At 40.0% G+C, this 27,503-nt stretch overlaps 1 protein-coding gene across 3 annotated transcripts in view; it reads left to right on the plus strand.

Moving 5' to 3' along the window:
- The window catches only part of LOC126162039 (patronin), a 445,213-nt gene that overhangs the window by 272,274 nt on the left and 145,436 nt on the right, over positions 1–27,503 (plus strand). For all 3 annotated transcript variants that reach the window (XM_049918266.1, XM_049918267.1, XM_049918268.1), the window contains one exon: positions 14,928–15,054. In XM_049918266.1, the coding sequence (XP_049774223.1) occupies positions 14,928–15,054 (127 nt within the window). The remainder of the gene's footprint in view (positions 1–14,927; positions 15,055–27,503) is intronic.

Genomic DNA, 27,503 nt, shown 5'->3' on the forward strand with positions numbered 1-27,503 from the left:
TCTTTCCCCACTCCTCTCCTTTTTTTGCTCCCTTTTTCCCCACCTCCCTACCCCACAATCTCCTGATGCTGCACCTGTTTCCATTCTAGCCCCTGATACTCAGCCAAACGGTGTTCGTCTCTCCCCCACCCACACACTACAGTCCCTTCCCCGCCCCCTCCAGATTGTTGCTTGCATCCCAAGTGATAGCTGCATACCGGCCCGCATTGAGAGTTGGCGGTCATGTGTGCATGAGGAATGCTGGCTTATGTGTATGGACTGTGTGTGTTTCTCTTTTGCTGATGAAGGCTGTGGCAGGACACGTTATGTAATTGTCTATTAATTGTTCCTGTCTGCAATGGAATGTGTTGCCAGCACGGTAAGCACCAGTTTATGTTTTTGTACATTGTTGATATTCCTACCTGTAGTTTCCATTGTTTAATGATGCATTTTGTCTTATTTTTGCTAGTGTTTGCTGTTTCAAAGATTTTCCTGGTGACCTTTTTTGTTCATCCTGTGGATATAACTGTAAAATTTCATTTTGCCTTTTCTAAAGGGGTCCATAATTTTTTTCTGTTAATAGATTTCTCTCAATGGCCTCTTTATCGAAATTACTTCACGAAAAACTGGTCCAAATATTCTCTCAGCCTGTGAGTTTTGCTTACGTTTTATTGAGTCTCTTGTATTTTCCTGTGACTGTGAATCCCTGTAGTTTCTGCAGTGTAAAGTGCTTCCATTAGAACTACTGTGTTATTGTGCTTTAGTTTTGTATTGACAGAGATATTTTTTTAATGAAGTGACTCCATGTGGGCTTACATGCATTTGTAATTTTGAGATTCTTTCATGATTGGCCATTGCATTCCATCCTGAGCGTAGAATGAGCTCCCCTAGCTCTTGAAAGTTCTTAACACTTTCTTACAATGAGTTATAATGGGGAGATCATCTGTATGCTTCCTTTCCATGTATTTAATTTTCTTGTATGAAATTTGTAGGCCAGTTTTCTGCGAGATTTTGTGAAGCTTCTGAGAGAAGTTTGGTGCCTCTTCTATTGGTTGTTAGAATAGCAAGATCATCTACAACAACCAGACTCCTCACATTGATTGTGTGTTCTCTTTTAGTCCTGAATTGAATTCCCTTTGTGTCCATTTCCCACAGGTTTTCAATTTTTTGCAGAATTATGCTGAAAAGGGGGAGAGAGAGTCCATCTCCTTGGTGAACACCTGTGTGGATTTGAAATGGTTCTGAAGGTCCTCCCACGAATTTAACTTTGGAGGTTGTACCTGTTAATGTCTGTTGGATAATTGCCCTTTCTGTTTTGAAGTTCTTTAAAGTATGGAATAATGTTTAATCATAAGCCTTTCTGAAGTTGACAATAGTTGCCACAATATTCTTACATCTTTTTATTTGCAATATTATTTTTAGGTTCCATATCTGTTCTATACGAGGTCGTCCTTTGCAAAATACTGCCTGAACTCTCCTATTAATTGGTCTGCCTTTTCTTCCAGTCGACTTAACAAGGCTTTGAAAGAATTTTGTACACAGTAGGAAGAAGTGAAATTCCCCTGTAATTATTCAGATTGATTTTATATCTCCCCCCCCCCCCCCACTTTTTTTAAGAGGATGAATTGTTGCACATTTCCACTGTGCAGGTATTTGTTCAGTATCCCAGGTGTTTGATATAATCCCGTGATATGTAAAATAAGGGGAGCCAACCACACACCTATAGTGAACCAGTATGTAGATCTCAGAAACATGTTACAGTAAGCAGCATTCAAACTAGCTTTCGAGCACTAGCTCTTTATCTAGAATAAGTAACACACATTCGCATAAATGACCACACAGACAGTCAACTGTACAATCCCGTGGCATTGGCAAGACTTGTGGCCATGGGAGTGTACTATTTGGTGTCCATGTGGTTGTGTTTGTGATTGTACGTTTGGTTGATTTTAAACAGGGGGTGCATGCTAGAAAAAGAGCTAGTGCTCAAAAACTAATGTAAATGCTATTTGCTATTTTCCATTACACATTTCTGTGCTCCACACGTTGATTTGGTATTTATGAGAGGTTGCCTTTCTCTTATTTTTCATAGTCTCCATCCAGGAATTTCCACCATTGTTACATAATTTTGTGAGTTGTTTGTGGGAGGTATTATTATTATTATTATTATTATTATTATTATTATTATTGTTGTTATTATTATTGGCAGTGGTGAGACAAAGCACCGACAGCCTAAAGTCTTCAAATTCTTGTCAGAACAGAAGTATGGAGCCCAGTGGTCAAGTGATTTACAAACAGTAGCCCTAAGTGCAGTGCACATATTATAATTTGGTTGATTTTAAACAGGGGGTGCATAACGAGTTACTACTGTCACTGTGGATGTTAGCTTTCATTTCTGAGAAAGTCCTGTAGGTAGCACTTGCAACACACTGAGAATTGCTTCACAAAAAAGGCTAACAGTGAAAAATCCAGGATGGAATGTAACTATATTATGAAAAGGATAGGTGCTACTCACCATGTAGCAGAGATGCAGAGTCACAGATAGGCACAACAAAAAGATTGTTACAAAGTGAGCTTTTGGCCAACAAGCCCTTGATTGAAAGCACACACACACACACACACACACACACACACACACACACACACACACACACTAAACTGGTGCATGAGTTTAGTGTGTGTGCGTGCGTGCGTGCGTGCGTGCGTGTACTTTCAATAAAGGCCTTGTTGGCCAAAAGCTCATTTTGTGACAGTGCTTTTGGTGTGCCTATCTGCGACTCAGCATCTCCGCTATATGGTGAGTAGCAACTATCCTTTTCATAATTTTGTTGTGTGTAAAAAGGCTTTAGAAATAAGCAGTACCAATTGCCTCAGAGGCATAGTATGACCTTATTACAGGTAACTGTACAAGACAATAAAGGTACTGGTACACAGCAAACAAAATCAGATTAAGACCTCCCTTAGTCAGATGCAGGTACCATTTCGGTCTCACCACTGGGATGGTCCACAGAATCTACTGTGTCACTGCCGCTGTCATTGTTATCTGGCATTTCTTCCCATAGTAGATTGTCTTCACTCTCATTTAATGCATTTGTTATGCAGCACTTCTGAAATAAATTCACAATTGACACACCGGATATGCATGTCCTAGCTGTCTGGATCCACTCTACAATTAGAGGTACTGAAGGCTTCATCAACTTACGGTGGTGGGCAGGACTTTACCACCTTGAAGTAACCAGTTGCTGTACAGTTGCTTCAGGGGGTCTTTAAATGTCTTATTCACCACCACATCTAACACTCATACTTGCGAAGTTGTGCCTCCTGGTATGATGACAAGATCTTTGTTTAATTTGAAGATTTCTGCCTTCACTGCTGGTGTCAGATGCCAGTTGTAAGCATCAAGGACCAACATCCCATGATTCTTCAGAAGCACCAACATCCCATGATTCTTCAGAAGCACACCTAGCCTCCTGCTCCAGACTGTAAGGAGTAAGTCTCTAACCACATCATTAGTAATCCATCCTTTTCTGTTGCAACAAAAAAGTGGCAGCTTTTCCTTTGGCATAGTTTTAAGAATGAGTTTGTTGTAGGGGTTCATCTTTGTTCCATTAACAAGCACACACATCATTACGGTAATTTATGATTTCTCATTATCAGTAGTACAAACCAGTACACTTCTGGCACCTTTCGCTTCAACCATTGTACTGGATGGCATGCTGAAGTAACCAGAAGTCTTTTCAGTGTTTCCAATTTACCCTAAGAGATAAGCATGTTCCTTTCTCAGTCTTGTAACGTGTCGCTGATGCTACGCTCGACAAACTTCTCCACATACTATACTGGAAGTATATTTTACTTCATTTGACATTGTGAAAAACTATGTACATTCAAGGTTAAAGTGGTAGATGTGGCACAGTGTAAAATTACAGCTTAATGGAAACTCGAGGTTCTTTTCAATAAAGAAAAGAGAAACTCCACATCATATGCTGCAAATTCGAGATTGGTTTCTTTTAGGAAAGAACCTCATCTTGGATTCGGAGATATATGATAACAATAATATAATAATCATTCAACTTGTGCATCCAGCATGAAATATCATTCAGTTCCTGAAATTCACAATTTTTACTTTTTGTACTTCAGTACAGGGAAAAAATATCAGGCATTCCATAGAACAGAGATTGTTTGTGGTGGTAGGATTTTGTATGCTGTGTTAGACGGATCCTTTGGAGTGTACCTGGCATTCTTTGTTTTTATTTATTTATTTATTTATTTATTTATTTTTAATTTAGAAGCCAAGCTTTTCTTCACAGGATGTTCAGAATTTTTTTCTTCCACAACTGCTTGTAAGGTGGAGTGATCATGTATCTGCTTGATGTATGGCTGAGATATGAAATTTTAAGGTTACTCTTACTTTCTTCAGTCTCACAACTGTTTTATAATGACCTAATTGGTGCACTGCAAATATCTTGTGTTGTTGCTGCTGTTCCTTACTTGACCAAGACAATGTTTTCATTTGATTTGACACCTGTTATTCATGTAAGAGGAAACAATGATAATACGTGATTTGACACGATTTTGAAATTACTCAGTATTTCATGCAGGTGGTAGTTGCCCTCAGAAATTATTATATAATACAAATAAGGGAGCTATATAACTAAAATATCAGATCTTTGTGTTGGGAGTGTTTTAATCATTTCCGTTGGCTACATACAGCTCCCCAACAGAACATTCTTCACAGATTGTGCAAGGAGACCACATCATTTTAATATAATTTGATTTGTGATATTTTATCAATGAGCAGGACTGTGCAGCACATGATTAATTTCAAGTAAATCCATATCTTTAAAAAACATGGTAGTGGTATCAGTGGTAGTGGCTATGATCTTTTACAGATATCTGCTAGATTCTTGCGTACAAAGTGCATTCTTGTGACTGCTTTATTTGTCAAGTTTCCTTACATTTACATATTTATTTTTTTAAATTTTTTTTCATCTCTCTCTAAGAGAAATGACTGCTTAGGCTTAAGTGGCTCCTGTTCTATCAATAATAAGTTGCCATGATTATTGTAATTAAATCAGTTTCTAACTGTATTCTGCCTCTTTCAAAACATGTTTCTAGAATACACACAATTATGCATGAATTATAGAGTGTAATATAAAACACAGGTAAAAGTAAAATTTATCATAAAAAATAAGATGCCTAAGGAAATGCAATCATCATTTTCTGCAACAGAATAAATAGAGAACTGCCTTGCTATACCGCTTCTAATGGTAAGCTGAGCAACATCAATGTAGGGATTGACAGACACAGAGATATATCTCCTTTGTGTTGCACCAAATATGTTGTGTTGTATTGGTTAACACGTTACAAATAAAACGTTTTGCCCCCCCCCCCCGTCCCCCCTCCTGCCCCGCTGTTTCGCTCCCCCCCCCCTGCCCCGCTGTTTCGCTCCCCCCCCCCCTGCCCCGCTGTTTCGCTCCCCCCTCCTGCCCCGCTGTTTCGCTCCCCCCCTCCTGCCCCGCTGTTTCGCTCCCCCCCTCCTGCCCCGCTGTTTCGCTCCCCCCCTCCTGCCCCGCTGTTTCGCTCCCCCCCTCCTGCCCCGCTGTTTCGCTCCCCCCCTCCTGCCCCGCTGTTTCGCTCCCCCCCTCCTGCCCCGCTGTTTCGCTCCCCCCTCCTGCCCCGCTGTTTCGCTCCCCCTTCCTGCCCCGCTGTTTCGCTCCCCCCCTCCTGCCCCGCTGTTTCGCTCCCCCCCCTCCTGCCCCGCTGTTTCGCTCCCCCCCCTCCTGCCCCGCTGTTTCGCTCCCCCCCTCCTGCCCCGCTGTTTCGCCCCCCCCTCCTGCCCCGCTGTTTCGCTCCCCCCCCTCCTGCCCCGCTGTTTCGCTCCCCCCCTCCTGCCCCGCTGTTTCGCTCCCCCCCCTCCTGCCCCGCTGTTTCGCTCCCCCCCCTCCTGCCCCGCTGTTTCGCTCCCCCCCTCCTGCCCCGCTGTTTCGCCCCCCCTCCTGCCCCGCTGTTTCGCCCCCCCTCCTGCCCCGCTGTTTCGCTCCCCCCCTCCTGCCCCGCTGTTTCGCCCCCCTCCTGCCCCGCTGTTTCGCTCCCCCCCCCCTCCTGCCCCGCTGTTTCGCTCCCCCCCCCTCCTGCCCCGCTGTTTCGCTCCCCCCCTCCTGCCCCGCTGTTTCGCTCCCCCCCTCCTGCCCCGCTGTTTCGCTCCCCCCCTCCTGCCCCGCTGTTTCGCTCCCCCCCTCCTGCCCCGCTGTTTCGCTCCCCCCTCCTGCCCCGCTGTTTCGCTCCCCCCCTCCTGCCCCGCTGTTTCGCTCCCCCCCTCCTGCCCCGCTGTTTCGCTCCCCCCCTCCTGCCCCGCTGTTTCGCTCCCCCCCTCCTGCCCCGCTGTTTCGCTCCCCCCCTCCTGCCCCGCTGTTTCGCTCCCCCCCTCCTGCCCCGCTGTTTCGCTCCCCCCCGCACCCTCCTGCCCCGCTGTTTCGCTCCCCCCCCCCGCACCCTCCTGCCCCGCTGTTTCGCTCCCCCCCCGCCCCCTCCTGCCCCGCTGTTTCGCTCCCCCCCCGCCCCCTCCTGCCCCGCTGTCTCGGCCCCCGCCCCCTCCTGCCCCGCTGTCTCGGCCCCAGCCCCCTCCTGCCCCGCTGTCTCGGCCCCCGCCCACTCCTGCCCCGCTGTCTCGGCCCCCGCCCACTCCTGCCCCGCTGTCTCGGCCCCCGCCCCCTCCTGCCCCGCTGTCTCGGCCCCCGCCCCCTCCTGCCCCGCTGTCTCGGCCCCAGCCCCCTCCTGCCCCGCTGTCTCGGCCCCCGCCCACTCCTGCCCCGCTGTCTCGGCCCCCGCCCACTCCTGCCCCGCTGTCTCGGCCCCCGCCCCCTCCTGCCCCGCTGTCTCGGCCCCCGCCCCCTCCTGCCCCGCTGTCTCGGCCCCCGCCCCCTCCTGCCCCGCTGTCTCGGCCCCCGCCCCCTCCTGCCCCGCTGTCTCGGCCCCCGCCCCCTCCTGCCCCGCTGTCTCGGCCCCCGCCCCCTCCTGCCCCGCTGTCTCGGCCCCCGCCCCGTCTGCCCCCCGCCCCCCGTTGCCCCGCTGTTTCCATATTGACTTGTTCTCTCTCTCTCTCTCTCTCTCTCCCCCTTCCCCTCTCTCCTTCCCCCACTCCCTCCTCTCCTCAACACGTTCCGAGTGGTAACTGAGCATAGGTTTGCTAAGGAGAGCAAAAAACTAGAAGGAATAAAGCAAATTTCCTGTATCTACCTGTTTTTAAAGTCAAGTTACATCAATCTAAATGAAGATTAGCACTGGCAATTTGTTTTGACTTGAAGAGCTATTTAATTATCTCGCATTGTTGCTCTTGCATTATTGGCTCCAAGTGCTATCTGCAAACTGGTATGCTTTGTATTTATATAGTCGTCTGTTATTGTTTCTTAAACATCTCTAGTAACCCTGTGTGTTGACCAAACAACCTGCAGTTTATTCTGAAATCAAACTTTGAATGTGCTTTTTGTGAGTGTGCTTTTCAAATGTGTTATTCACCATGTATATTCATCTTCTGTGTTTTCATTTTAGTTTGTAATTTTTTTTTAGAATATGTGCTCTGTTTATGTTGCATACATAATTGGAGCAAATTGCATTGAATGCTTTGGGTTATATTAAATTGTTTTGGCATTGCTCGTATTGTGTGACTAATTTTGTTATACACTTGTTATTAAATGTGCTGCTTTCTCATGATTGATAACTGGCTGTCTCTCCTGGTATGTGTAATGTTTTAGAGGAAGTTTTGTTTGTGCTGTTTTCTGTTATTTATGTGGGTTTGTAGCTTATATTGAGTTCTTTGATTGTGTGAGCTGTTTGATTTTAAACTAAGTCCGCATATTATTTAGTTAATAACATTGAACCAAAATATATTATAATTAATGTGTGTTGCATCATGCATTTGAGGAACCTGTGGTTCCAATAGTTTTTACCTGATTTTTCTTCTGCTTTTCTGCAGCTACCAGGTAAGTAAAACTTTCACTGTGGTTGCACACATAAGGTCAGTCTCCTAATACAACAGCTGCACATTTCAGTCATTTAATTCTCTTAATGGCATCTGATGTTAGTAAACACTACACAGTTATTCAGCACTTGGAAAAATCTTATGTTTGGAACATACAGAATCTGAATTTGTCTTTTTAACTTTGACAGATATCTATTTGCCTAAGACCTAAGACAAAAAGTAAAAGATTTGGTCCCCACAGAATACCTTTATAGGAAGGTTGTATATGATGTTACATGTGATAGTATTACTGCAATAGATATGCCTAAGATCTTTTCTCCCCTAATTTTGCAGGCCGATTACTGTAAAATATTTTGTAGTCGCTATATCTGATTTGACAAATGTCCACAAACTGTTAGCCTTCGCAGCCATTCAAGAATTAAGGTTTATCTTCATTGTTTCACTAAATCACTTAAGGCTAATGGTGAAATTTTTCTTTGAAAATAACATAGTCTGTTTACTTCCCCATTCCTCTCCAATTCAAGCATGTGTTCCTTCCCTAATGATCTAGTCATAAACTCGGTGTTACATGTTAATCTCCCTTTGTAGCCTTTGATTCTGAATAAACTTTGTACTCATTTTTGTCTTTAAGCAATCAAAAATTTCTGTGTATTTATTAAGTTACCTCTGTTCTAATATTTGTAGTTTAAATATTAGTTTTTCATCATTTTTGCATGCTATCTCCTGTGATACGTAATTCCTTCATGATCCTTAAAGCTGGATACCTCAGCTTTTTGATTTGTGAAAAAGAATATCCTTCTCAGTAGCTTCAGCTTGCCATGTATAACAGATTTTTGATCTTTATTTCCAAACCACCTTTATCTGTCAATTCACTGTCAAGTTTGCTGTACATGGAACACCAGAAAAAGTTTCTAGAAACAACATTTTAGGTTCTTTTACCCCAAAAACATGCGAGGGTGGTTTGATAAGCCTGGTAAAAAAAGCAAGAAAAAATGTTTGTTTCGTGAACAACTCACTTTACTTCTTGACAGTCTCCTTTGAGGAATATACACTTGGCCCAGTGATCCTCCAGCTTTCTCATCCCACTGATATAATAGCTTATGTTAAAGAATACTCTTTACTACTGCTATTACTTCCTTATTTGATGAAAATATATTCCCAACAAGCCAAAGTTTCAAGTTAGTTAACAGGAAGTAGTTACTGGGGCAGAGTACTTTTTTCCCCCCAGCCAACATTGGTTGTTTTTCAGCCAATGCAAGTTTCAGATGATCCAGCAATGAAGCTTAATAGGGTCCAATTGTGATTCTGCCTTTTTCCAAGTATTCCAAGAGGATTATCCTTTGGGAATCCCAAAAAGCAGTTGCTCTCTCCTTACCAGCTGACGAAATGATCTTTGCCTTCTTTGGTGCACTTTCATCAGCCTTTGTCCATTGTTATGACTATGGTGTGTAGTGATGGATCCAGGTTTCAACAACAGACACAAATTGATGCAAAAAGTCTTGTGAATTTTGATCAAACATTGCCAGACATTGTTGTGAAATGTTGTACCAGATGCCTATTGGTTGACTTCGAGCAATCGCCACACCCACCTCACACACACACCTTCTTCATAACTTCTGTGTATAGTATGTTATGCACTCACTCAGTTGAGATGCCAGTAGCCTCAAGAATTTTTATTCGGTGGTCTTGCATTACCATGTCACGAATTTTGTCAGTGGTGTCCTTAGGGGTGACCTCAATTGGATGGCCAGAGTGACCTTGACCAATTAATTAATCCAGAAGTAAATGGTCTTCAGTGATGGTGCAGAGTTCGTGTGAGCTTCATCCAGTTTTGTTTTGATTTATGTGGCAATCCAGACCTTTAAATGAAAATGTTTAATAACTGCACAAAACTCCATTCTTTCAATTTTCAATCACAATCAGCTAACTGACCAATTCAGATGGTTGTCAACAACGAACTTCATGCTTTACATTCATCAAATTCTGCATACGATCCTTGGAATAATCAAGCTTACAAACCATGAAGATGCTACTAAAATGTTACTTTCCTTCAAGGAAATTTACTAGACCTGTCAAACCACCCTCTTGAATTGTCCTTTTATAAATGTTTGACAAAATTAATAACATGAAAGGAAGTACAAGTTTTCAATGGGGAAGATACAGATGGTAGTTGCACTGTAGCACAATTGAAAACTAAGTGCTATTTTGTACAGTATTTACTATCTTTACCTCAGAAACACCATCAGATTCCACATCAAATCCTGTTGGTACATGATGAAAGAAGGGCCTTTGCTTTGGTCAACAATTGAAGATTGCTGTAAAAAAATACATGTGATTACAGTCCCAAAATTCTTACTGCAACTTTTAATATCCACAATTCATTGATTAGAAAATTGGTGCATTGCCCAAATCACTGCCTTGCCAAAATAAGCAGTATGGACATTAACTTTCTTCTAAATAGTGGAAATAATGTTTGTAACTCGTTTTGAATATTATTTTGTTAATTCAGTAAATGTGGGCAGTCATGAACTCTGCTTAATTACACTGAACACATGTGCTTTGATAGTTTGGACAACTGTTCTCAAAACTGTCCAACAGAACATTCAAGTAGCTTAACATTTTATTTATAGAACCATTTGATCCTGGAATGTAGTTAGTCATTATTACTATAAAGTTACTGAATAGTAAGGCAGATTACATTCGTATTGGCTCAGTGCTCCTTTCATTGACAAGAAATCTTCATCGATTCCAGTGTGTGATAGTAATGTCACACGTGATTCATTTGGCACTAAAATGTTGAGCAGTACTTTTCCTATGTTACGAATAACTGAGAGTACATTGTACTGTCATTTGATGTTCTACATGTGTTAAGAAAATATAAGGAAATAAGCCTTAGTTATAATTCTGCTGAAGATGAAAAAGTTCCTAGAATTTCATGCATAGGATTATGTGTGATAGTGAATAATATCGTCTCATGAATCATCTTAGGATACATTTAATCCATATGTCGTTAGTAATGAAACATGTTAGCATTTTTATTGAGACCTACAGAATCTAATTACACCATTAACTTATAAATGTTAATGTTACTTATTGTGGAGCTTTGTATGTTGCATAAACAACAAAGATTTCTGGAAAAAAATCGTGCTGCCTGCCACAAAGCTTTGTGCACAATCACTTTGATTCAGCAAAGTTGTGGGTATCCTGTTTTGAATACTTGCAACATCTGAATATTTTATTCTTTACCTTTTAACAGTATTGACCTTGCACTATTGATAAGAGTAGTTGTATGGTTGCTCTAGTAACATTTTTTTGTAACTTTGTAACTCTTCATAAATATCTATTACTTTGTTTTATCTGCTCACCAAGCAGCAGCAGAACACACACATAACGTTGTTAACGATTGGAAAGCTTACAGAGCCAGTAGCTCCTTCTTCAGACAGAAAGGTTGCAGGGGAAGGAAGAAGGATGAAGGATGAAGGAAAAGGACTGGAGACGTCAAGGAAAAGGGGTAGATTTTGGGAAAGTCACCCAGAACCACGTCTCAGGGGAGACTTACCATATGGGATGAGAAGGAAAGACTGATTGCTGGGACTGCATTGGATGAGATTCGAAAACCTGGGAGCTCAAAGGTGAAAGACAGGGTAGTATGCAAGACAGAGATTACTACTACAATATCGTGCATGAGTTAGTATGCGTGAGAAGCTAAGCGCGTTGTACGTAACAGAGGTGGGAGGAGGCAGGGAAAATTAGATGGGAAAGACAATGAAAGATGTAGCAAACTAAAACAGAGTGAAGCAAAGAGTAGTTACTGTGAAGAAAAGCTGAGATGGAACAAATTAACATAAATTAAGGCGAGGTGGGTGGCGAGAACCAAGGACATGTTGTAGTGCTAGTTCCCACTTGCAGAGTTCTGAGGAACTGGTGTCTGGGGGAAGAATACAGATAGCGTATGTGGGGAAACAGGCACCGAGGTCACGAATGTCATGTTACAGAGCATTCTCTGTAACAGGGTATTGTGAGTTGCCAGTATACAGGGTGGCCCATTGATAGTGACCGGGCCAAATATCTCACGAAATAAGCATCAAACGAAAAAACTACAAAGAACGAAACTCATCTAGCTTGGAGGGGGGAACCGGATGGCGGTATGGTTAGCCCGCTTGATGGCGCTGCCATAGGTCAAACGGATATCAACTGCATTTTTTAAATAGGAACCCCCATTTTTTATTACATGTTCGTGTAGTACATTAAGAAATATGAATGTTTTAGTTGGACCACTTTTTTTGCTTGGTGATAGATGGCGCTCTAACAGTCACAAATGTATAAGTACGTGGTATCACGTAACATTCCACCAGTGTGACGGTATTTGTTTCGTGATACATTACCCCCGTTAAAATGGGCCATTTACCAATTGCGGAAAAGGTCGATGTGCTATGTATGCTGCTCGGTACCCTAGATGACATCATCCAAGTGTCTGGACCGTTCACCAGATAGTTAAGTTATTTAAGGAAACAGGAAGTGTTCAGCCACATGTGAAATGTCAACCACGACCTGAAACAAATGATGATGCCCAAGTAGGTGTTTTAGCTGCTGTCAAGGCTAATCCGCATATCAGTAGCAGATAAATTGCACGAGAATTGAGAATCTCAAAAACGTCGGTGTTGAGAATGCTACATCAACATTGATTGCATCCGTACCACATTTCTCTGCACCAGGAATTCCATGGCAATGATGACTTTGAACGTCGTGTACAGTTATATCACTGGGCGCAAGGGAAATTACTGGCCGGTGACAGATTTTTTGCATGCATTCTATTTTGCGAGGAAGCGTCATTCACGAACAGCGGTAATGTAAACTGGCATAATATGCACTATTGGGCAACGGAAAATCCACGATGGCTGCAACAGGTGGAACATCAGCGACCTTGGTGGGTCAATGTATGGTGCGGCATTATGGGAAGAAGGATAATTGGCTCCCATTTTATCGATGGCAGTGTGAATGGTGCAATGTATGCTGATTTCCTACATAATGTTCTACCAATGTTACTACAAGATGTTTCACTGCATGACAGAATGGCATTGTACTTCCAACATGATGGATGTCCGGCACATAGCTCGCATGCGGTTGAAGTGGTATTGAATAGCATATTTCATGACAGGTGAATTGGCCTGCACGTTCACCAGATCTGACGTCCCCAGATTTCTTTCTGTGGGTAAAGTTAAGGATATTTGCTATCGTGATCTACCGACTATGCCTGACAACATGCGTCAGCGCATTGTCAGTGCACGGGCGAACATTACGGAAGGCGAACTACTCGCTGTTGAGAGGAATGTCGTTACACATATTGCCAAATGCATTGAGGTTGACGGACATTATTTTGAGCATTTATTGCATTAATGTGGTATTTATAAATAATCACGCTGTAACAGCATGCGTTCTCAGAAATGATAAGTTCATAAAGGTACATGTATCACATTGGAGCAACAGAAATAAAATGTTAAAACATACCTACGTTCTGTATTTTAATTTAAAAAAACCTACCTGTTATCAACTGTTCGTTTAATATTGTGAGCCACATGTTTGTGACTATTACAGCGCCGTCTATCACAAAGCGAAAAAAGTGGTCCAACTGAAACATTCATGTTTCTTTACGTACTACACGAGTATGTAATAAAAATGCGGGTTCCTATTTAAAAGAACGCTGTTGATATCCATTTGACTATGGCAGCGCCATCTAGCGGGCCAACCATAACGCCATCTGTTCTTTGTAGTTATTTAGTTTGACGCTTATTTTGTGAGATATTTGGCCTGGTCACAATCAGTGGGCCACCCTGTATACCGTCTGCCTATGCCCATTCATCCTAATCGATAATTTGTTGATAGTCATGCTGATGTAGAAGGCTGAACAGTATTTGCATAATAGCTGGTATATGATGTGTCGTTTCACAAGTGACTCTCCCTTTGCTATTCCATGTTTTGCCAGTTACAAGGCCTATGCACCCTCCTAGCACCATCTAGCCTTGTAACTGGAAAAACATATACTATCAAAGGGGAGCCACCTATGAAACGACACGTATTGTACCAGCTATAATGTAAACACTGTTCATCCTTTGACATTGGCATGACTACCACCAAATTATTAATTAGGATGAATGGGGATAGGCAGAGGGTATATACTGGCAACTTGCCATATCCTTTTGGTGAGCATGCTCTACAACATGACATTTGTGACCTTGTTGCCTGTTTCACCACATGCTCCACACCAGTTTCTCAGAGCTCTGCAGGTGACGACTAGCACGAAAACATGTCCTTGGTTCTTGCCACTCACCTAGCCTTAATTTATGTTAATTTGTTTCACCTCAGCTTTTCTTCACTGTAACTACTCTTTGCTTCACTCTGTTTTAGTTTGCTACATCTTTCATTGTCTTTCCCGTCTAATTTTCACTGCCCCGTCCCAACCCTGTTAAGTACAATGCACTTAGCTTCTCATTCTTATTAACTCATGCACGATGTTTTGGTGGTAATATTTGTCTTGCATATTACCCTGTCTTCCACCTTTTATGCTCTCAGGTTTTCAAATCTCATCCGTTGCAGTCTGCGATCAGTCTTTCCTTGTCATACCATACGGTAAGTCTCCCCTGAGACGTGGTTCTGGGGACTTTCCCAAAATCTACCCCTTTTCCTTGACCTCTCCAGTCCTTTTCCTTCATCCTTCTTCCTTCACCTTCAACCCTTCTGCCTGACGAAGGAACCACTGGCTCTGAAAGCTTGCCAATCACACAATCGCAACAGCCTTTTATGTGTGTGCTCTGCAGCCACTTGGTGAGATGATTTTTTATCTTTGTTTTCGTTGATATATTACTTTGGTTTGTAACAAGACATAAGTTATGAAATAAAATAAATAAACTATGTGAACTGTCTCATATTACTTACTGTTTTTGATTTTGGCAGCATCGTGTGTTTACTTTTACAGTGTCAAAATCTTCACCCACGATTCAAGCATCTTACACTCTCAAGAAATCCTACTCACTTCAGCAAAATGATATGCAAACAAAAGGATCCATGGATCATTTGGAGAAGAACACTATGCAGGAAGAAAGGTAAATTGTGCCTGTGTACAGGAAATGCACACAATTTTTCTGTATGAGATCAAGGAGCTTCGAATATTTGGGATTTGTAGGAGGCGTCATCTCGAACAAAAACTGCTCATAATGAATTTCACGTGATTCCCAGTGTCAGTGGGAAACAACAGAAAGTTCTATGATGCTCACTTTTATGTGCCCATAGTGACATCAAAGTAGTATTGTGTGATATCCATTTGAAGATATTATTGTATTCAAAGCAACAGAAGCACAAGAAGATTATATATTTCCTGCAGTGATTTAGTATAGCTGCTGTGTGATAGAACTGAAGATGACACAGCAGGGTGCAGTAATGACACTGTTATTCTCAGATGCAAATTAAGTTCCCCTTCTTACATGGCACCCCATAGTTGATATGAACATAGTTCTGTATCTTAATTAGAAACTGAGAATGGAATGAAGGCTTAATGGTCATTGTTAATTAAAATATCTGATTTATGTCATTAGAGTGTAAAACTGGAAATGATTATTCTTTTTGATGTATTCCTGTATTTACCACGATAGAGAACTATTCCCCAGGAAAGTTTACCTCCTTTTGACATAACAATAACTCCTTCATACGTGTGTTATTTTATTTTGAGTTATTTTAAGATAAACAGTTGGGTAATATGGCTGTAAAAGTCCAGCCTACGAAATCAAACTATGTGCATTTGTGATACACATAGTACTAAATATTAAAAGGAAGTGTATTTATCACTGTTAAACATATTTTTCTTTTCACTTGAAGTAGAAGAAGTGAAATTAGCTTCACCCAATAGTGCATACCACTTTGTCTTAATAGGCATTATCCTGTTGGATGTGGTCCACCCTTGCCTTTCTCCAATCTCTGAACTGACCGACCAGTTAAACCAGTTATGATGGAAGGAAGTACAGTTCAATGTGGAATACAATTACAGTGCAGTTAGGCATTTCTCAGAAGTAAAAGAAAAAATATTGCCTCTGTTCAAAGCAGCAATAAGCAACAGAAGAAGAAATTTAGGAACTATCTGTTGTCAGCCCCTTACGTTTTTTAGATTGTAGTCTGACACTCAGCCATCAAGGTACATCACCCTCTTATTGAAAAATACTGAATGTTTGAACTATGTCCAATAATCAGAATATAGCTACACCTGATAGAATATCATTGCTACCAAACAGTAATTGAATCATCCAAATTTTTGAACATTGCATAAAATGTAAAATGCAAGAGACGAGCAGGCATGCAAGTTCCTTCATTTTCTGGTTGAGACATTCCTAGTATTCCAAAATAGGACTGTAATAGTTCAGGACAGAACTAAAGAAGCCTCGGACAAGCGCCATCATGGTCGGGGACGACGCTTGAACCCTATGCCCGCCCACAATGGTAACGACACTGCTAGCCAACTGGAAAATGATTTAAATCCAAATAGAGGTGTTTTGCAGGATATGTTTCCTGCAACCACCCTAGAAGGAAAACAAAGACAGAGGATGAGATGGTCAGATGAAGTTAATCGACACCTCATGTTCTGTCATTACCAAGCAACAAACTTAGGAACCAACACAACTGGATACAGATCACAAGTATACACAACATTTATTACCAGATACCCAGAACTAAAATTTGTAACAGAACAACGAGTAGCTGATCAGATCCGTGTAATAATCAAAAATAACAGGATACCCCAGTCAGAATTAGAAAACATCAAACAACAAGTACAACAAATACTGGAACAAAATAATGTGCAATCAGAAGAAGAAGAAAATACAGTAATGGACTCAAACATCCCAGAGCAAACAAACAAAGACCAACATGCATCAATTAAACAATCAGAGGAAAACGAAATCTTAAGACAGCCACCAAAGCAAGCACAAATAGAACACGAAGTGACACACATGTTAGATATAGAAGAGAAATTTCAGCTGACATATATAGAATACAAAGAAACAAATAGTGATTTCCCTAAATCGCTTCAGGCAAATGCCGGGATGGTTCCTTTGAGAGGGCACGGCCGATTTCTTTCCCGATCCTTCACTCACCTGAGCTTGCGCTCCGTCTCTAATGACCTCGTTGTCGACGGGACGTTACACACTAATATCCCCCCAAAAGACACAAATACAGACATTAGACCATTCTTGCATAGACCGCCAAATAACCCACAAGTCGAAACAACAATAAAAACTATCAACACAATCATACACAACAAAATAAATGAAAACACAACTATGGAAGAATTACAACTGCTGGTTTATATAGGAGCACTCACTACACTAAATATACATACTAGGCAGAGATCAGAACCAACCAACACACAGTATAGCAACTAGGCCTAAGCACAGTGAGAAACTCAGACAGGAGAGTACTGCAAATGCTAGAATAAGGAAAGGTTCTCATAAAAGTATAATTAAAAATAATGTAAATATATTTCATCAAAATATTGGGAGTTTAAAGAATAAAATAGATGAGCTTCTGGTTTGTTTAGAAGATTTAGAAGCTGAGGATGAAATAGATACACTATGCCTGTCTGAGCATCACATTGTTACTGATATGGATACGGTAAATGTAAGTGGATATAAGCTCACTGCACATGTAATGAGAGAAAATATGGAGAAAAGAGGAGTTGCCATATATGTCAAAAGTTATCATTGTGCAAAAAGTATAGAAACAAAAAAGTTTTGTGTAGAGAAACATATAGAAGCATGTGCCTGTGAGCTTAAATTAAATAAAGGCACATTTATAGTTGTAAGTGTATATAGGTCCCCATCAGGAAATTTTCATCTATTTCTGAAAAATTTGGACTCCTTGTTGTGCTATCTGTCAGACAGGGGGAAGCAAATTATTATTTGTGGGGACTTCAATGTAGATTCTCTGAAAGAGAGTAATAGGAAAAATGACCTTGAAGTATTACTCGGTTCTTTCAATTTGACACCCATTATTGATTTTCCTACTCGGGTGGTAAAGGATAGCAGCTCACTGATAGATAACTTCTTTATAGACCAAGATAAGTTTAACCAGATAAATGCTCAGCCTGTTGACAATGGTCTTTCTGATCATGGTGCACAGCTAGTTACAATATATGACATAACTCCATTCAGCGATACTAAACAGTCCTCCAAAGTAGTACGTTCAGTCAACGATTTAACAATTGCAAATTTCAGGGAAAGCCTATAGCAGTTAGACTGGGATGAGGTGTACTGTGAACCTGATGCCTATTTAAAATATAATTTATTTCATGACATTTTTGTAAATGCATTTGAAAACTACTTCCCCAAGAAAATAGTTAAATATACTCGTAAGAAACCTTGTGACAAACCATGGCTTACTATGTTGTTGTTGTGGTCTTCAGTCCTGAGACTGGTTTGATGCAGCTCTCCATGCTACTCTATCCCTCTATCCTGTGCAAGCTTCTTCATCTCCCAGTACCTACTGCAACCTACATCCTTCTGAATCTGCTTAGTGTATTCATCTCTTGGTCTCCCCCTACGATTTTTACCCTCCATGCTGCCCTCCAATACTAAATTGGTGATCCCTTGATGCCTCAGAACATGTCCTACCAACCGATCCCTTCTTCTGGTCAAGTTGTGCCACAAACTTCTCTTCTCCCCAATCCTATTCAATACTTCCTGATTAGTTATGTGATCTACCCATCTAATCTTCAGCATTCTTCTGTAGCACCACATTTCGAAAGCTTCTATTCTCTTCTTGTCCAAACTATTTACCGTCCATGTTTCGCTTCCATACATGGCTACACTCCATACAAATACTTTCAGAAATGACTTCCTGACACTTAAATCTATATTCAATGTTAACAAATTTCTCTTCTTCAGAAACGCTTTCCTTGCCATTGCCAGTCTACATTTTATATCCTCTCTACTTCGACCATCATCAGTTATTTTGCTCCTCAAATAGCAAAACTCCTTTACTACTTTAAGTGTCTCATTTCCTATTCTAATACCCTCAACATCACCCGACTTAATTCGACTACATTCCATTATCCTCGTTTTGCTTTTGTTGATGTTCATCTTATATCCTCCTTTCAAGACACTGTCCATTCCGTTCAACTGCTCTTCCAAGTCCTTTGCTGTCCTGACAGAATTACAATGTCATCGGCAAACCTCAAAGTTTTTATTTCTTCTCCATGGATTTTAATACCTACTCCGAATTTTTCTTTTGTTTCCTTTACTGCTTGCTCAATATACAGATTGAATAATATCGGGGAGAGGCTACAACCCTGTCTTACTCCGTTGCCAACCACTGCTTCCCTTTCATGTCCCTCGACTCTTATAACTGCCATCTGGTTTCTGTACAAATTGTAAATAGCCTTTCGCTCCCTGTATTTTACCCCTGCCACCTTTAGAATTTGAAAGAGAGTATTCCAGTCAACATTGTCAAAAGCTTTCTCTAAGTCTACAAATGCTAGAAACGTAGGTTTGCCTTTCCTTAATCTTTCTTCTAAGATAAGTCGTAAGGCCAGTATTGCCTCACGTGTTCCAGTATTTCTACAGAATCCAAACTGATCTTCCCCGAGGTCGGCTTCTACTAGTTTTTCCATTCGTCTGTGAAGAATTCGTGTTAGTATTTTGCAGCTGTGGCTTATTAAACTGATTGTTCGGTAATTTTCACATCTGTCAACACCTGCTTTCTTTGGGATTGGAATTATTATATTCTTCTTGAAGTCTGAGGGTATTTCGCCTGTTTCATACATCTTGCTCACCAGATGGTAGAGTTTTGTCAGGACTGGCTCTCCCAAGGCCGTCAGTAGTTCCAATGGAATGTTGTCTATTCCGGGGGCCTTGTTTCGACTCAGGTCTTTCAGTGCTCTGTCAAACTCTTCACGCAGTATCATATCTCCCATTTCATCTTCATCTACATCCTCTTCCATTTCCATAATATTGTCCTCAAGTACATCGCCCTTGTATAGACCCTCTATATACCCCTTCCACCTTTCTGCCTTCCCTTCTTTGCTTAGAACTGGGTTTCCATCTGAGCTCTTGATGTTCATACAAGTGGTTCTCTTATCTCCAAAGGTCTCTTTAATTTTCCTGTAGGCAGTATCTATCTTACCCCTATTGAGATAAGCCTCTACATCCTTACGTTTGTCGTCTAGCCATCCCTGCTTAGCCATTTTGCACTTCCTGTCGATCTCATTTTTGAGACGTTTGTATTCCTTTTTGCCTGCTTCATTTACTGCATTTTTATATTTTCTCCTTTCATCGATTAAATTCAATATTTCTTCTGTTACCCAAGGATTTCTACTAGCCCTCGTCTTTTTACCTACTTGATCCTCTGCTGCCTTCACTACTTCATCCCTCAAAGCTACCCATTCTTCTTCTACTGTATTTTTTTCCCCCATTCCTGTCAATTGTTCCCTTATGCTCTCCCTGAAACTCTGTACAACCTCTGGTTCTTTCAGTTTATCCAGGTCCCATCTCCTTAAATTCCCACATTTTTGCAGTTTCTTCAGTTTTAATCTACAGGTCATAACCAATAGATTGTGGTCAGAGTCCACATCTGCCCCTGGAAATGTCTTACAATTTAAAACCTGGTTCCTAAATCTCTGTCTTACCATTATATAATCTATCTGATACCTTTTAGTATCTCCAGGGTTCTTCCATGTATACAACCTTCTATCATGATTCTTAAACCAATTGTTAGCTATGATTAAGTTGTGCTCTGTGCAAAATTCTACCAGGCGGCTTCCTCTTTCATTTCTTAGCCCCAATCCATATTCACCTACTACGTTTCCTTCTCTCCCTTTTCCTACACTTGAATTCCAGTCACCCATGGCTTACTAAGGGTACAAAAATATCTTGTAACCGGAAAAGGGAAATGTATCTGACAGCAAGAAAGAGTAGTGACCCAGAAACTATCAAACATTATAAAAACTACTGTGTTATATTAAGAAAAGTTATTAAAAAATCCAGAAGTGTGTGTATCATGTCTGAAATCAGCAACTATAATAAAATTAAAACAATTTGGAATATTATTAAAAAAGAAACAGCTCAACCAAGAGCACAGGAAGACAGTATTACCATCAAATTGATTGAAAACTTTATGAACAAAAAGTCAGAAGTTGAAAATATTTTTAATAATCATTTTCTAAATGTTGTGGATGTAGTAGGATCCAGGTGTTCATTAGAAGATGCTAGGCTGTTAATGGAAGAGGCCATACCTATGCAATTTGATACAATTAAAATCTCACCCACTTCTCCCTCTGAAATTAGGAAAATAATAAACTTGCTTAAAAGCAAAAACTCACATGGAATTGATGGCATTTCCAGCAAAATACTAAAAGCTTGTTCTCAACAGATAAGTAAGATTCTCAGCCACCTGTGTAATAGCTCTCTGGAACAGGGCATTTTCCCTGATAGGCTGAAATATGCTATTGTTACACCTTTGCATAAAAAGGGGATAGATCTGATGTCAACAATTACCGTCTAATCTCCCTTTTAACAGCTTTATCCAAAATTTTTGAGAAAGTTGTGTATTCAAGAGTAGCTTCACATATCTGTAACAATGAAGTACTAACAAAATGTCAGTTTGGTTTCCAGAAAGGTTTTTCAACAGAAAATGCCATATATGCTTTCACCTATCAAATTTTGAATGATCTGAATAACCGAACACCACCCATTGGGATTTTTTGTGATCTCTCAAAGGCTTTTGATTGTGTAAATCATGAAATTCTGCTAGACAAGCTCAAGTATTGTGGCATAAGTGGGACAGTGCACAAATGGTTTAATTCGTACCTAACTGGAAGAGTGCAGAAAGTTGAAATAAGTAGTTCTCATTATATGCAAAGATCAGCACATTCCTCAAACTGGGGAACTATCAAGAATGGGGTTCCACAAGGGTCAGTCTTGGGGCCTTTGTTGTTCTTAATATATATTAATGACTTGCCATTCTATATTCATGAAGAGGCAAAGTTAGTTCTCTTTGCTGATGATACAAGTATAGTAATCACACCTGACAAACAAGAATTAACTGACGAAATTGTCAATACTGTCTTTCAGAAAATTACTAAGTGGTTCCTTGTAAACGGACTCTCACTGAATTTTGATAAGACACAGTACATACAGTTCCGTACAGTGAATGGTATGACGCCATTAATAAATATAGACCTTAATCAGAAGCATATAACTAAGGTACAACATTCCAAATTTTTAGGTGTGTCCATTGATGAGAGATTAAATTGGAAGAAACACATTGATGATCTGCTGAAATGTTTGAGTTCAGCTACTTATGCAATAAGGGTCATTGCAAATTTTGGTGATAAACATCTTAGTAAATTAGCTTACTACACCTATTTTCACTCGTTGCTTTTATATGGCATCATATTTTGGGGTAATTCATCACTGAGGAATAAAGTATTTATTGCACAAAAGCGTGTAATCAGAGTAATAGCTGGAGTCCACCCAAGATCATCCTGCAGACATTTATTTAAGGATATAGGGATATTCACAGTAGCTTCTCAGTATATATACTCTCTTATGAAATTTGTTATTAACAATCAAACCCACTTCAAAAGTAATAGCAGTGTGCATGACTACAATACTAGGAGAAAGGATGATCCTCACTATTCAAGATTAAATCTAACTTTGGCACAGAAAGGGGTGAATTATACTGGCACTCAAGTCTTTGGTCACTTACCAAATAGTATCAAAAGTCTTGACAGATAACCAACAAGTATTTAAGAAGAAATTAAAAGAATTTCTGAATGACAACTCCTCCTACTCCATAGAGGAATTTTTAGATATAAATTTAAAAAAAAATATTAAAAAATAATAAAAAATAAAAAAATAAAAATAAAAAACACAAAAAAATGAAAAAGTTGTTATATTAACTTAAGTATGTTGTTAAATTAACTTAATTATGCCATGTATTGGAAAATTTGACTCGTTCCACATCATTACAAAATATCGTATTCATGATCCATGGAACTAGTATTAATCTAATCTAATCAGAAGAAACCCACAAAACCAGCATGGCAACACAGGCTACAGATCAGAATAGAAAAACTGAGAAGACATCGGACAGCTAACACAATTTATAAGAAATGAAATGTCAGAAAAAAAAAACGAAAAAGGTTAGGTAAAATCTCACAACAAGAAGCGATAGAGCAATTAGATGAAAAGAAGCAGAAATAACAAGCATTGGCCAAACGACTTAGAAGATACGAAAAAAGTGAAAATAGAAGTAAACAAAACCAAACATTCAACACAAACCAAAAGAAATTTTACCAGACAATATATAACACACACATTAAAGTAGACAGTCCACCAAGCATAACAGACATGGAACACTTCTGGAGCAACATATGGTCAAACGCGGTACAACATAACAGGCATGCACGGTGGATACAAGCAGAAACAGACACATACAAGATGATACCACGGATGCCTGAAGTGATAATTTTGCAACATGAAGTCACCCAAGCAGTTAATTCTACTCACAATTGGAAAGCCCGTGGAAAAGATAAAATAGCAAATTTCTGGCTAAAGTAGTTCACCTCAACACATTCACATCTAACTAAATTATTTAACAGTTACATTGCAGACCCATACACATTCCCTGATACACTTACACATGGAATAACTTATCTGAAACCTAAAGATCAAGCAGACACAGCAAACCCAGCTAAATATCGCCCCATAACATGCCTACCAACAATATACAAAATATTAACTTCAGTCATTACACAGAAATTAATGACACATACAACACAGAACAAAATTATAAATGAAGAACAAAAAGGCTGTTGCAAAGGAGCATGAGGATGTAAAGAGCAACTGATAATAGATGCAGAGGTGACATATCAAGCTGAAACTAAACAAAGCTCACTACACTACGCATACTTTGATCACCAAAAAGCTTTTGATAGTGTACCCCACTCATGGTTACTACAAATATTGGAAATATACAAAGTAGATCCTAAATTGATACAGTTCCTAAACATAGTAATGAAAAATTGGAAAACCACACTTAATATCCAAACAAATTCAAATAATATCTCATCACGGCCAATACAGATTAAGCGTGGAATATACCAAGGAGACTCATTAAGTCCTTTCTGGTTCTGCCTTGCTCTGAACCCACTATCCAACATGCCAAATAATACAAATTATGGATACAATATTACTGGAACATACCAACACAAAATCACACATCTGCTATACAAACTACTGGCAGCAACAAATCAGCAATTCAACCAATTACTAAAGATAACAGAAGTATTCAGCAATGATATAAATATGGCTTTTGGAACAGACAAATGTAAGAAAAATAGCATAGTCAAGGGAAAACACACTAAATAAGAAGATTACATATTGCATAACCACAGCGACTGCATAGAAGCGATGGAAAAAACGGATGCCTATAAATATCTAGGATACAGACGAAAAATAGGAATAGATAATAAAAATATTAAAGAAGAACTAAAAGAAAAATATAGACAAAGACTAACAAAAATACTGAAAACAGAATTGACAGCAAGAAACAAGATAAAAGCTATAAATACTTATGCTATACCAATATTGACCTACTCATTTGGAGTAGTGAAATAGAGTAACACAGACCTAGAAGCACTCAATACACTTACACGATCACAATGCCACAAATATAGAATACATCACATACATTCAGCAACAGAAAGATTCACATTAAGCAGAAAGGAAGGAGGAAGGGGATTTATCGACATAAAAAACCTACATTATGGACAGGTAGACAAGATTCTTTCTAGAACGAGCAGAAACTAGCAAAATACACAAACCAATCACTCATATAAATACATCGGCTACACCCCACTGCAATTTCATAACCCCCTGTACAACCTTTAGACCACATAACATCAATGGATACAAAGAAAGTAAATTGGAAAAAGAAAGCACTACATGGCAAGCACCCGTATCATCCAACACAGCCACACATCGATCAAGGCGCATCCAACACATGGCTAAGAAAAGGCAATATAAACAGTGAGACGGAAGGATTCATGATTGCAATACAGGATCAAACAATAAACACCAGATATTACAGCAAGCATATTATTAGAGATCCCAATACCACAACAGATAAATGCAGACTTTGCAAACAACAAATAGAAACAGTAGATCACATCACAAGCGGATGTACAATACTAGCAAATACAGAATACCCCAGAAGACATGACAATGTAGCAAAAATAATACATCAACAGCTTGCCTTACAACATAAACTTATAAAACAACACGTTCCCACTTACAAGTATGCACCACAAAATGTACTTGAGAATGATGAATACAAATTATACTGGAACAGAACCATTATAACAGATAAAACAACACCACATAACGTACCTGACATCATACTCACCAATAAAAAGAAGAAATTAACACAACTAATCGAAATATCCATACCCAATACAACAAATATACAAAAGAAAACGGAAGAAAAAATTGAAAAATACATCCAACTGGCTGAGGAAGTCAAGGGCATGTGGCATCAGGATAAAATTGACATTATACCAATTATACTATCAACTACAGGAGTCATACCACACAATATCCACCAGTACATCAACGCAATACAGCTACATCCAAACTTATATATACAACTACAGAAATCCGTAATTATTGATACATGTTCAATCAACCGAAAGTTCCTAAATACAATATAACAAATACCGTACATTTAAAAGGAAGTCATGCTTGATCAAGGTCCGCGTCACTTTCCATTTTTGACCAGACATAACGTCTGAGAAAAGAAAGAAATAATAATAATAAACATAGCAAATGAGTTCACTGTGCTGGATTTCATATTTTATTGCTAGTTGGACACATCGCAACTGTCTAGGACTGCATCATTTATTGGCAGATAATTTGTGCAGATCCCAGTGAAGTGGCTTTTTGCCGTTGGCAGGTTGATATTTTATCAATGCCAATGGTTTTAAAGTGCCAGCTAAGCTCTTCTGGCACTGCTCTCAGTTTGCTGAGAACCTTTGGGGACCATTTTCACTGGTTTATGCCAAAGTCACTGTAGTTCAACTCTCAAGTCCTTGGAGTCAGTTCTGCTATCACCTGGAATGGAAGTGTCAGTGGTCCATACTTTCTCTCCACAGTTGTGATGTTCGGTGCATCAGCATTCAGTCTATCTGAAGTCAGAAGTCCTTTTCATTTTTGACATTTCTTTGCTTATGGTCCCAAACCAGTTCTTTGCCGCCAGCATGTAGTAATTTTATTAAGTTCCATAGAATCAGTTGTGCCTCATCATTGCAGTTCTGCTTGTAATCGGTCTGAGAAATGTTTTTGCATCACCTCAATATACAGTAAATTGTTTCGTCCGTGACGTTGCAGAGTCTGCACTTTAGGTCTTATGCTGATTCCTCGATTATCACTTTGATGGCATTAGTTCTGATGACTTGTTCGTATGCAGTAAAAAATCAATCCTTCAGTTCCCTTATGTAGGGTGCTCTTAGTTAGCCAGGACCACCTCTTTCCTTCATATGTTTTACCTAATTTTCCCCAAAATTGCCCATGGAGTGCATTATTGCACAGGCTGTGTGTTCAGCAGTAGAGTGCAGTTTTCTGGCATTGATTCTTGGTTTGCCATACCTTGAGAAGCTTTTTTTGTTTACTTCGATCAGAGCTGATTTTTTGCTGTCTCCCACAAAGTCTGTCAATGTATGCTTCTCTTTGTCCACTGTCCACCTCACTTGCGAGAGCCCTCTACCAAATGGCATAGGTTGTAAAGCAGCCATTGCAATACAGCATGTTGTGCTCAGTAGCATGTTCTGCCACTGGGTGGTACTCTCTGCTGATGACCACAATTAGACTGTGACCATTCATTCAGATACACAGCTTTTTGGATGTCATGTCCACATCAAATTCTGTGTAGAAATAGCAGCCAGGCTGGTATTCTGTGGTTGCTTCCACAAGTGACCCTGCCACTGGTTGGAAAGGATTAGCCTGTGACAGAACTGGAGTAGGATGTGCTTGGTGGGTGAATTGGATAAGTCACACCCCTGCGTCTTCGATAGGATGTGACCCATGTGGCAAGGTGTTGGGGTGGGAATGGTGTAATGATTAAACTTAAGTAAAAGCTTACTGGTTAATTATGTAGTGCACATTAATTATGTAATTCAGAAGCCTTACCTTTTCTCGCCATGTTCTTTATGTATTGTGATGAATTTTCAGTGTACAGTACAAACAGCAAAAGTGATGTTTTCTTGTTCTCCCTTCCTTTTCTTCAAAGTGAGAGCTTGCAAGTTTGATGAGTTGCAGAATTCATACACGTTTGCCATGTTGTTAAATTTGAAGACAGCTTAAGAAGCAATAAGCAAGGTAAAAAGTTGAATTGGGAGTGAAATGAATATCTGAAATTGCAATGTGTAAGGCTGAAATTTGTTCTTAGTTGTCACTAAAGAGTGAGAAGTTCTTAGAGGCAGGGATAGCCATTATTTTGCTTTGAGTGTAATGCA

Source organism: Schistocerca cancellata, chromosome 2 (genome assembly GCF_023864275.1).
Source record: "Schistocerca cancellata isolate TAMUIC-IGC-003103 chromosome 2, iqSchCanc2.1, whole genome shotgun sequence".
NCBI classification, from domain to species: Eukaryota; Metazoa; Arthropoda; class Insecta; order Orthoptera; family Acrididae; genus Schistocerca; species Schistocerca cancellata.